The sequence below is a fragment of the Lepidochelys kempii genome, chromosome 7, assembly GCF_965140265.1.
Source record: "Lepidochelys kempii isolate rLepKem1 chromosome 7, rLepKem1.hap2, whole genome shotgun sequence".
Taxonomy (NCBI): Eukaryota; Metazoa; Chordata; order Testudines; family Cheloniidae; genus Lepidochelys; species Lepidochelys kempii.
In genome coordinates this window covers 41,336,171-41,349,277 of record NC_133262.1, presented here as the reverse complement: position 1 = coordinate 41,349,277, position 13,107 = coordinate 41,336,171, and the positions used below count along the sequence as shown (strand labels likewise).

Below are 13,107 nucleotides of genomic sequence, written 5' to 3'. Positions count from 1 at the left end.
TTTGAAAGCTAGCTCCAAAAGGAATTGTAGGACCAACATTTCCATATGAACTTTGGATTTTTCATACAAGAGGCATGCTTTTTTTGTGTCTTTCTAGGCATAATGGAAAAAAAAATCTTACTTTCAGATGACAATATGTTTAATAGCTCAAAAATCTTTTTGTGTAAAGGGCCACAATCAACTTATGTCATAACGCTTAACATTAAAAAATTGCAAATTAACAAAAAACCAAACACAAAACACGCAAAAACAATTGTGTTCTCTTTGTGTTTGACAGCACTTTGTCAACAGTTAGTTTCACTATTTCCATGCATAAACATTTAGTAAAGACATAATTGATTATGAGAAGTCCCTTAAAATATCAGTGTAACAGAAATAGACGGGGAAAAAAGCAAGTTACATTGTGCAAGGTCCCTTGTCAGATAACAGAATTGTTAAAGGCAATTTTAAAATACATCAAGTTGACAGTATCTCTTTAAATGTTAAGTTTTAAGCTTTAAAAATGATCAACTTAAAATAAGAATGCATGTAGCTCTATCATTATTCAGTTACAAAACATGGGAAGAGAAAAAGATCACTTTTGCCGGTGTTTTTAAAAGAGTTGTTTCTTAAAACAAGCATAATAAGTTGCAATTATTTTCAAGCCTGCCCCCTTTTTAACTTCAAAATGGATTTTAGAATGAGTGACATTTACTGTAGAAAGTTACTATACTCATGGAGTTTACATACTTAATGGCTGCTATCATGGAATTTACACACATGAACTAAGGACCAATAAAGCATCATTGCAGCTCCTAGCATCAGTGATCCATATGCCCTCATGTCTTCCCCTACTTCCTTCCTTCTGCTTCTTCATATAAGACCCCATTGAGGAACAGGAATAACTGTGTGTACAGTGATCCTAGGGATTAGAGCACTTCAGGGTTGCATGATCACTCAATTGCTAGATCAGCTAGTGATGGCAAAGATTTATTTTTCATATCATAAAAGATATTACTCTTTACCCAGCACATTCTTGCTCTAGGACACAGTTAGGAAATCTCCCTATGCATCAGAAAATAATTGGGTTACAGATCATCTCCATTGTTACATTACAACTGAAAACAGAAAAGGGTACAGTATTTCATGGTGGACAGTAGATATCTGAGCATGATAAAATTACCTCAACATCACCAGGAGCAAATGGCCCACCATGCTAGTATGTCCAGTATCACTCTTGCACTGTACCTCTGAGCATACCTCGGAAGGGTTCTGCACTAGTTGGTGTTAGGGGGCTTATTCCTTCACCCACTTACTTCCCTGGTCCTTCTCGCATGAACAGAGAGCAACAATACCCGAAGTCCAAAGGTGCAAACAATTCGATGTTTATTGGGGTGAACTTCCAGCAAGCATGATTCCAGTTTCCTTCCTTAGTATCCTCCTTCCCAGCTCTGACACCACAGAGCCTTACACCTGTGTCCCTGTTCCCATTCCTACCCTTAGCCAAACATGATTCCAATTTCCTTACCCCCATTCCCTGTTCCCACCCCCTCCCACCCACACCCACACCCACCCCCTCCCACCCACACTCACTCACTTCCTCATTGACTACAGATTATATAATAAAACTTGAGTTCTGCTTAGCTATACCTTAACCAATCATTTTCCTGAAATTTAACTAACCAGTCCTAACATATTGTAACATGATTATGTAACCAGTTATATCCCACCACCTTAATTAGTTTACACCCAGCAAAATTAATTATACAGCAGACAGGAACAATCACAGAACCAGAGAGATTATATAGACAAACAATAGCAAAGTGGGAACTATAATGAAAAAACAATACAGAAGTGAGGATTTCACATCCCAGCTATTGATAAGTGAGTTCTTGCCAGACAGGATGCTATCAAACTAAGTTTCCTTTTACATTTTCTAGGCACTTCCTTTTCTCTGGAGGTGATAGGAATACAATTCTGTCCTGATAGTGCCTAACAGCCCAATAGCACCTTATTTCAATGTGACTAGTTTGGAATGTGAGGATGTGACTGTTCGCTTCCTAGCTTATGGCTGCCTCTGCTGCTTAGCCAAAGGCCTTAGCCTAAGAACAGGGCCTCAGACTGTCACAGTAAGAGAAGGCCCTTACACCAGCAGACAGTGATTTTGATTCTTTTATACCACTATAATTAGCCAAGTGATAAGAATACACCTAAATTCTTAGAGTATAGGCCTTTACAGACAGGCCTGAATATCTATATCCTAACAGCTGGAAGAATATTAGCAAGGAAGTTCCATGATAATATCAACAGCCTTTACTGTACATAAAATGTTTAACAAGGGAGGATAGATCATATTTTAGCATGTTTAGTCAGTTAATTCTATTACTAAGAGATTGAATGATAGAATTTGGAGGTCACGTTGACATTTGGAGGAAAGTCAATGATTGAAAGCTTTCTACACAACCCTGTTAACAGGAGTTAGGAAGAGCAACAAAAACAAAGGAGTTGAGCATCGCATGAGCAAAAACCTCTATGAATGTACTGGAGGAACAATACAGAACAGTGATGTGAAAGAGTGTGTTTCTTAAAACAAGCATAATAAATTGTAATCATAAAAGAAGATATTAAAGGAGTAAAAATTATGCTAAGTGTAGGGAAAAAGTAATGGGGCAAAGCAGATTTTAGGTATTGGATGAACTGAAGTTAATTCAGAGAAAATTACTGTTCAGGAAAGAAAGTCATAAAAAAAGAGGTGGTAAAACTGATTTAGGGAAGTATTTAAGAAGGTGAGTAATGTACTTTATGTATAATTATTTTTATAGTTTAAAAATTTTACAATGATATTTATTTGTCATCTTGGGGCTAAGAAAAAATGTTAATAAGTTAGTAAAATGAGTTTGGCATATGCCTACTGTAGTTGTGCATGTTGAAATAAAAAAAACAAGGGAAAAGCACTGTGTGTTCATTCAAATGCCTAGCACACTTATGGACACGAATAAAAAATAAGAAAAATCAATTAGAAATACCTCTAAGAGGGTTCAGGCTATTTTCTAAGTCAAGAAAAAATATTCTCATGGCCTAAAAGCCATCACACAACTTTATTCAATGGCAGAACATCCTTTAAAAAGTTGGAAACTTCATCTAAAACCTTACATTTTAAAAAAATTAAGTAAAATTGTATTACCATGAAAGTTCCATGGCTTGTAAGAAAACTGTACAGGATCACAGTTCACTTTTACAATTCTGTTCAATAGCACCTCTTTCATAGCAAAGTCATAGTGATTCTTGGATCTTTTAATGAATTTAAGCCCCTACTCTCTCTTGAACCATGTAATATCAAACTAAACTAGTGTTAACCTTACCATACATAACCCCTCCTCAGATACCTTCTCCATAAATAAATCTTAATTTGCTATCTCTTCATTTAATGAATATGTTGTTTTTGTTTAGATAAGTTCTTTTCTGTTTGCTTCTTCATGGCACTACAGACAGCTATTTTACTGGTTATCAAACTATGCTATAATTATGTTAATACAACAATAGTATGTACCTTCAAATACAGTACTTAACATTCAGACCTTGAAATTACTGTTGTGACTTTTTGGTATTTACTATTACTTATACGATATTTTTATTGTCTAAGACCTCTGACAAATAAAAAATATTACAGAAACAAATTGGTTTATATTTTGCTACAGAACTACCCATGTTTTTGAAACCTTAAATTCTCAGCTGTGAACATGACTACAACATAATTTATCCCGCATTAACAGATAAAAGTGGGACTGACAAAATCTGTAATCACTCTGTCAGAATCTGCAATCTTTCCGCTGCTTTGCTGAGCTGATTTTTGCCTCAGTATATATGCTTATTCCACTTTCAAGACACATTTTAACATCACCCCCCAGGCTAGTAATCATGCATATATCAACAGTCATGTCATCCCAATATAACTATGTAAAATAAGTTGTAAAACATCCATAAAAATGGGGAAAATTTGACTCAAATATTCCATTTTTTCTTAAATTTTCCATTGGCTCTTACTGTTTTTTCAATAGACTACACATGGGCTGAAATCCTCCAGCTTTACCAAGGACCAATGGGAGTGTTCCTGAGCAACAACAGAATGAAGATAGATCATCATTTGAATATCAGCTTCAGGGTTAGATTGTGTATAAATGACCACTTCAATTTGTAAGCATGAAAAATACCCTGCCAAAAAAGAGGAAGTCCTTCATCTGTATTCAAGTTGTGTAGCTATTTCTTTGGAATCTTCTCCTTTCCTGGACTACAGTGAAAGATTCATGTCTGGTACGAAGAGGTTACTCAATTTTTTTTCTTGTATATTTCTTTATTTTATGGTTGGTTGGTTAAACCTTTATCCCTAATAATGCATTTTATTTAAAAAAAAAATTATGCATTTTAGTTAAAAAAAGCCAACAACCACCACCACCAAAAAACTGTAGCATGACATCTTATGCCATTACAGTTGTAATGGATTTGAACGGGTAAATCCCATGACATTTTTAATATGAGGTCCGCTATTGCCCAGTCACATCTTGTATAAGGCTTTTTTATTTTTATTTCTGGCTACAAGAGGTAACATTTGAAATTAATGTTTTTTATAAAAAAAAATCCAGGGAATAAGTAAATAAATGTTATTGCTTGGAGATGGTATGCTGAATACATATTTTACCAATTTATTTATTTTTTAAAACTTAAATCACTGTTCTTCCAAGTAAAACTACAGCAGAATGAAATGAAACACCACTAAGGAACAAATTATTATTTACATGAAAAATTACACAAAACAATAGCAAGGCAATTCAGTGACCTTCTGACCTGACCTCCAACTGCTTCCTGACCTTCTTGTCCATCCTAATAAACTTTCCCCCTTCTCCCCACCTGCTGCAAAAGGGCAACACCCCTTTTCTTCCAGCTAGCCAGAGAAAGACCCACTCACATGAAGTTGCAGTTGGAACAGTATTTTAAATTTCCCTGATGCCTTTACACTTGATTTAATCAGACTGCAATTTGTCTGAAAAAGAATATGGAAAATGCTATGACAAAATCAACTTAAATGACACATTAATAAAGAATTTTCCTTTTGTACATATGGGACACAAAATACCCAGTAAGTTTATAAACCTTTGGATAATGTTCTTTCTCCTCCAATTGCAAGTTTAATAGTAGTATTATTAAAAAGTGAGTTCTACTCAAAATTAAGATTGCTCTATTATTCTGAAAAGTGCTATGCAGAGTAATACTTATGTTCAATTTGCCCTTTCATCACAAAACTCTTATTAATATCAACACTTAGGAATGAAATATATAGAATGTTTTGTCACACACTACCTTGAAATGTTTGAAGGCGCATTTGCGATGTTCACACCACTCAGCAAAGGACGAAAGGCTTCTGAAAAATAGCAAAAGGTTTCCTTGTTCTTCGACACTGTAGGAAAAAAACCCAAACAATTTATGTAGTGCCTTCAGGCAGTTCTGGTAAAAAGCATCTATGATGAGTATATGTAACATGGGTTTTTTCTGCTAAATAATTCATAGCTAAATTCATTACATTTTTTTTCTTAAGCTCAGAACTTGCAACAAGTTGCATAATGGAAGAACCTTCCACATACAAGCTGATTTAAGGCAATGGGTATATGTGCACTGGAGGATCGAGATGTTAGTTTTTAAAATTTCTGTAGTACTACTGCTAGTAAGATGTAAACAGAAAATATGGGACTCAAGGAACATACTATCAAAATGAAAGATATAAAAACAAATAAAAAAGAAATGTATATAGTTTTAGCATTACAACATATATTTTAGGAATGGTCATTTTTTATTTTAATATATATTGTTTTTCATATTTCTGAACCCTGACTCCTGCCCTCTGCACCCAGCGTTAGGGGCTTTAAGGATTCAAGTAAGGTCTCTCTCCTCCTGTACTCTCACACATAACTCTGTAAAAACAGAGACTCTTCTATCTTTCTTGGACCACCAGACTACAGTCTTCATGCCCATAGTACATCTCAACAATAATCAAGGAGTCATTAGTTCATTTTCAACACCATGACATTAGTCATGGCGATATCAATGCAACAATTTATTTTCGGCATCAGTATTTTCCAACACTTTTAGAAAATACCACCTTACTTTCTAGCCATATGAACTGATATTGAATCCCAGGACTACTATGATTCTCTCAACTATTAACTGGCCTTTGCACAACTCAGCTATATCTCTGAGACACAATCAATATCAGGCTCTCAGCCTCTGCCTGCATTATGTTCAACTGATCAAGTTAGCCTTGAAATTGGATTTTCAACGGAGAAACAAGACGTTCTATTCATCAAAACATACATTTTAACTTAAAACAGAGATGTTCCTATATTTCTGAAACAGTTATATTAGCCGGAGCCTATATTTCTTCACATGAAATAATTCCGTTAAATCAATGGAATTTCTGTATGCAAAATAAATATAGGATTGAGCCCCACTATTTTTGTTGTTAATAATTTACATTACACTAGTGCACAAAGCACTCAAGCACGATTAGGGCCACATTGTGCTGGTTTGAAAAAAAAAGAAGTGACAAGTTCTATCCCTTATTAAACCCTCAAGAAACCAATGTTTGAATCATTTCCCACAGAACTTTAGGTTTTTGAATTCACATCTATAATTATATGTTTTTAATAAAACTGCTCAAATTTCTTAATTCCACCAAAAAAAAAGAAATTGGAATACAGGCCTCACTGAACACAGACAAATGCATAGCTGGAAACCAGTCTGGCTTATGTCTGTGTTAGCATTGTTAAAATAGATGTTAAATTGATAATGTGTTTAGATTTGATGAAATACTTGTAGGATGCTGCATGTATTGATCTTACCTAGAACATCTGCAGCCCATGATATAAAGTTTTACAATGGAAACACTCGACATACCTCTATAATTGTGTAAGTCACCAAACAGGAAAGACACATTAGTTATTGGTAAGTGTTCGTCCTGCACCCAAGAAGGCTTATTGAAATCAAATGAGCCATTGTAAAGCATCAAAGGACTAAGACTTTGCTGACAGCCTGTACACGTGCACGTACGTACACACAAAGAGGAGACAGGTGCCACGCCTGTTTGAATGCTGCGGGAAAGGGAATAAAAATCCCTGACCGGAAGGAACTTCATCCCTATGCTGCTTGAACTCTAAGGGGCAAAGATTTCTAAGCATAAGTCAGGAGTCCCCAGGTGTTTAGCTTGGGATAGCCCTAAAGGAAATACAGGATTTGTTTTATTAGAGAAATTTCTATTATTTTTTATTGTAAATAACTCATGTTTCTTTCTCTTAGTTCAGGGGTGGCCAATCTGTGGCTCTGGAGCCACATGCAGCTCTTCAGAAATTAGTATGTGGCTCCATGTATAGGCACCGACTCCGGGCTGCAGCTACAGGCATCAACTTTCTAATGTTCCAGGGGGTGCTCACTGTTCAACCCCTGGCTCTGCCACAGGCCCTGCCCCCACTCCACCCCATCCCGCCCGCAGTGCCCTTGCTCCTCCCACTCCTCCCCCAGAGCCTCAGCCACGAAACAGCTGATCGGGAAGCATGGAGCTGCTGGTGGACAGGAGGCACCGGGAGCATGGGGGGAAGGAGAGAAGCTGATGGGGGGCTGCTGACGTATTACTGTGGCTCTTCAGCAATGTACATTGGTAAATTCTGGCTTCTTCTCAGGCTCAGGTTGGCCACCCCGTCTTAGTTAATAAATCTTTAGTTAGTTTATTGCAGGCTTGGCTACAGGCATTTTCTTGGGTGAGAGACCTGGGATGCAATTGACCTGGGATAAGTGACTGGTCCTTTGGGATTGGGAGTAAACCGAACATTACTGCAATTTTTGGTGTAAGGGACCATCTATCACAAAGACAAGCTTGCCTGGGTGGAATGATAGTTTCCCTGGGCACTCTGGTCTATCTGTGACTCCTTGTTAAGGCAGTTATAGTGCTTTAGGAGTTCACACTTGTTACTTCGTTGGCGAAATCTAATTCTAGAACATACAACCAGTTTGTGCCATGTTCCTGGACAGTCTGGACTGAGGATGGCACTCACACTCGTGAGTCACTCCAGACAGGTTGACACTCCGTACTCTTAGTGCTGATTTTGGATTAAAATTAGTATGGGAAATATGTCTTAGATTAGGCTGTCTGTAACTGTGTGTAACAACCAATAATGGAGCCAGCACGGTGTCTGGTTGGGGCAGAAAATACACCTTACTTCACTTACAGTTCAAAAAATGAGAAAATGCTAATTGCTATTTGTGGTTCTCTTCAATTTCCTGTATCTTTCAACTTTACCTAGAATGTCTTTCAGACAGAATTAATCCCACTGAGAACAATCGGTGTAAAACAGCCATATGAAATTATATATTTTGTTCCAGGGGCTGCAATCTTCGATTAGCAGTAAGCAGAAGTTAAGTAAAAATTTTTGACAATGGAACACAGTGGTAGGCCACAAGCTCCTCATCATGTTTCCAGTCTGTTGACATGAAACCCTGAACTTTTTTTAAATATATATCTCAGTCATTATATGCAGATCTAAATTTATCTCGGTTCTGACTAGCTTATATTTAGGCTTGGAAGGATTTAATTATTATGGGTAAATCTTAGTAAATGTCGATTTCACTACACGCCCACAAACAGATGAAAAAATATTTTCATAGATAAAGATTTATAAATCAGCAAAGTAAGAAAAATGCTGCTCGAGAACTTAAAGTTTAAGTATACTTATATTTTGTACATTTTGGCATGTGATGTAACTTTTTGAATTCCATTATCTACTGGATAATGACCACCTATGGTTTGCCCCTTGTAATTATGCACAACGGCAAACATGTAAATTGATAAAAATCTAGAACAAAATGCTTAAAAATAAACATTGATATTATCTATTGAAATTATTTTTACAAAATCTAATGCTGCCAAGCCCACCTACATTATAAACGGTATGCAGTATTATTTGTCTTGTCAGTCCCATGATATTAAAGAAACAAAGGGGGAGAGGTAATATCTTGTACTGAACCAACTTCTCTTGGTGAGAGAGACAAGCTTTTGAGCTTACACAGAGCTCTTCTTCAGGTCTGGGAAACATTCTCAGCATCACAACTAAATATAAGGTGGAATGGATTGTTTAGCATACGTAGTTAATATATATATATGGTACCAAGGTGGGAAAAAATCAATTTTTAAAATCAAATTTTTTTATTTAATTCAGACTTTTTTTTATAAAATGATTTTTGAGGAAAAAACCTATCTAAAGATAAAGATATATTATAGCTCAAAGATATCTCATAATGGAAAAGGGATTATTAATTCTATACTATGAGACAACGTTATTCATGTAATGTTTAAGAAAAGTTTTGTGAATGAGTTCCAATAGTTCAGGGATTAGGGAACCAATTTTATAGGGTTCCAGGGGCTTCTGTATAGATTATTTAGGTTAATCTCTATCTTCCCAAAGGTACTCAGTCTAGAAGATATCATGAGAGATGCTTAGTTTTACAGTTCTCACACTGTGGATTTGTGTCTCCACAGATAACATGCTTGTTAACAGCAAAAATGTTTTAAAATAAATAGAAGTGAGAAATAACAGACCTCAACCCTATTCTTCCTCTGCAAATTTGTGTACACAGAGTCAGTCCCTTACCTCTCTCTAAAAGTGCAAAGTTTCAAAAAGTTCAATGAATAGAAGATTGTTGGGGGCGCAATAGATCTGGACAAGAAGAAGAAGTCTGGAGATAAATGTAAAAAAGGAGGGACAGACAGTAGAAACAAAAGTGAAACTGTTGGAGCAGCATATTCCAGAAGTCTTGAGGTCTTTCTGCGTGTAGCCTTCATTGATTTGAGGTCTACCATACCATTCTCTCACTAGAAGGGAAAACCTTTCATGGCAGCAGTCCGTAAAAAGAGACCCAGTTTGGAAATATTTTAATGAAGTTCCTCTACCTGTGAGTAAGACAGGCATGCGCACAAAATGCAAACAGTGCAACAAAGAAATGCAACGCCTGATCGTCCAAATGAAATAACATCTTCAGAAGTGTTCCTTTTCAGGAGGAAGCTGCGTTGAAGCTGATGAAAGGAACATGAAGGATCTTCAGGTTGGCAAACTTTTTTATTTCATATGTCTTCCTTAAGGACTGCCTGTCTTCCTTCTGCACTATTCTTGAATTCTCATGTTTGAGCAAAAAAATATATTTGTTACTCTATGGTAATATCATTTTAGATGCAGTTCTGATAAAAAATAAAAAGCTAAAATAGGCAGATCTTCCTTTTACAATTTCACCTTTAAAGTAGTACTAAGTGTCAGTGAATACAATGAGCAATACTCTATGAGCAGTATGGTAATAATAATTAAATAACTGCATTGATTATTTTGTTTAGGAGAATCCATCCTCAATATACAGGATTCTGAAGACTATCCACCGTGACAAAGTTCCTCCTCTACCTTGGTGGGTCTTGCGCTTATTGGGGGATTTGCTCGCCTTAGAGCTTCACAGCAGCCCTCAGCTTGGCCGTTTTTCTGAACCCACAGTCCAGGTCAACTCCTCCTGAGTCTGACCAGGAGTTGGGAGGTTTGGAGGAAACCCGGGCCTGCCCTCTACTCCGGGTTCCAGCCCAGGGCCCTGTGAATACAGCTGTCTACAGTGCCTCCTGGAACAGCTGTGTGACAGCTGCAACTCCCTGGGCTACTTCCCCATGGCCTCCTCCCAACACCTTCTTTATTCTCACCCTAGGACCTTCCTCCTGGTGTCTGATAATGCTTGTACTCCTCAGTCCTCCAACAGTCCACGTTCTCACTCTCAGCTCCTAGTGCCTCTTGCTCCCAGCTCCTCACACGCGCACCACAAACTCAAGTGAGCTCCTTTTTAAACCCAGGTGCCCTGATTAGCCTGCCTTAATTGAGTCTAGCATTTTCTTGATTGGCTGCAGGTGTTCTAATCAGCCTGTCTGTCTTAATTGTCTCCAGAAGGTTCCTGATTGTTCTGGAACCTTCCCTTTTACCTTACCCAGGGAAAAGGGACCTACTTAACCTGGGGCTAAATATATCTGCCTTCTCTCACTCTCCTGTAGCCATCTGGCCCGACCCTGTCACATATTCTCCCCGCCCCCCCAATCCCGCTCAACACTACGGGGTTGGGCAACTTGGGACGTCAGGCAGTGTACTCGTGACAAGCCATCTGCGTTGGCATGGTGGCTTCCAGCCCGGTGTTGTATGGTGAATTGGAAAGGTTGTAGGGACAGGAACCATCTGGTCACCCTTGCATTCTTCTCTTTATTTCGCTACATCCACTGGAGGGGTGCATGGTCGGTCACAAGGGTAAACCTTCATCCCAGAAGGTAATAACGTAGTGTTTCCATAGCCCATTTCACAGCGAGGCATTCTCTTTCAACCACAGCATACTTCTGCTCTCTCGCAAGGAGTTTCCTGCTGAGGTAGAGGATTGGGTGTTCTTCATCTCCGACCATCTGTGATAGGACAGCTCCCAATCCTACTTCAGATGCATCTGTTTGTAAAATGAATTCTTTGTTGAAGTCTGGGGCTTTAAGCATGGGGTTACTGCAGAGAGCTGTCCGTAGATTTATGAATGCTTTCTCTGCGGCATCTGTCCACTTCACCATGTCTGGACCCCGGGCTTTTATCAGGTCTGTCAGGGGACTTGCTCTGGTAGCAAAATGGGGAATAAGTCGTCAGTAGTACCCCACCACACCCAGGAATGCCTGGACTTGCTTTTTCCGATTCAGCCAGGGCCAATTTTGGATAGCCTCTAGTTTGTTTAGTTGGGGCTTGACCATGCCCCTTCCTACAATGTAGCCAAGGTATTTAGCCTTGGCTAGCCCAATAGCACACTTGGCTGGGTTGGCTGTGAGGCCAGCCCATCTTACCGTGTCCAGAACCACTTCCACCTTTTCCAAGTGGGTTTCCCAGTCGGGGGTGTGAATAATCACATCATCCAGGTATGCCACTGCATAACTGGTATGAGGCTGTAGGAGCTTGTCCACAAGACCCTGGAAGGTGGCAGGTGCCCCATGCAGTCCAAAAGGAAGAATAGTATATTGAAACAGACCCTCTGGTGCAGAGAATGCCGTCTTTTCTTTTGCATCTTTGGCAAGGGGAATCTGCCAGTATCCCTTTGTTAAATCAAGGGTGGTCAAAAATCGGGCATTGCCCAGGAGGTCAACTAACTCAATGATACGGGGTATGGGGTGTGCATCGAATTTGGATAGCTCATTCAGCTGGCGAAAGTCATTACAAAACCTAGTGGCGCCATCAGGTTTGGGCACCAACACGGTCGGGCTTGACCACTGACTGTGGGACTCTTCGATGACTCCCAGCTCCAACATCCTTTTTACCTCTGCCCTGACCTCCTCCCTTTTTGCCGCTGGGATCCAATAGGGCCTTAAAGTTACCTTTGCCCCAGGGTCTGTGTTAATGTGGTGATATGCTTTGGTGGTCCGGCCTGGTTTGGTTGAAAAACACATCCTGGTATCGGTTGATCATCTCAGTTACCTCCTTCTTCTGGTTTGGTGTCAGATCAGTAGATATCCTGATCTGCTCCTGCATGTCATTTCCCTGGATTGGGGTCTCTTGGGCCACTACACACGCCTCTCGTTGGTGCCAAGGCTTTAAGAGGTTAATGTGATAAATTTGTTCTTGTTTCCGGCGGCCTGGCTGCCGCACCTTGTAGGTTACTTCCCCCACGGGTTCAACCACCTCATAGGGCCCCTTGCCATTGGGCCAAAAGCTTGGCCCCTGCCATTGGGCCAACACCATCACCCGATCCCCTGGTTGGAACTGTCGGACTTTTGCCTGGTGATTGTAATGGGTTCGCTGGGCCTCCTGCGCCTTTTCCAAATGTTCCCGTACAATAGAGGTGACCCGGGCTATCTGTTCCCGCATCTGCAACACATGGTCAATTATATTTCTCTCCTCATTGGGTTCCTCTTCCCGATTTCTTTTGTGATATCTAGTATGCCACGGGGGTGACGTCCATATAATAATTCAAAGGGGGACAACCCAGTTGAGGCCTGAGGTACCTCCTGGATTGCAAACATAAGGTAGGGTAGTCGGGTATCCCAATCCTTCC

The 13,107-nt window shown here is 39.2% G+C and overlaps 1 protein-coding gene across 3 annotated transcripts in view; it reads right to left on the bottom strand.

Annotated features, from left to right (window-relative positions):
• CENPP (centromere protein P) overlaps nt 1-13,107 on the bottom strand; it is a 318,797-nt gene that overhangs the window by 278,311 nt on the left and 27,379 nt on the right. For all 3 annotated transcript variants that reach the window (XM_073352368.1, XM_073352367.1, XM_073352369.1), the window contains exon 6: nt 5,335-5,431. In XM_073352368.1, the coding sequence (XP_073208469.1) occupies nt 5,335-5,431 (97 nt within the window). The remainder of the gene's footprint in view (nt 1-5,334; nt 5,432-13,107) is intronic.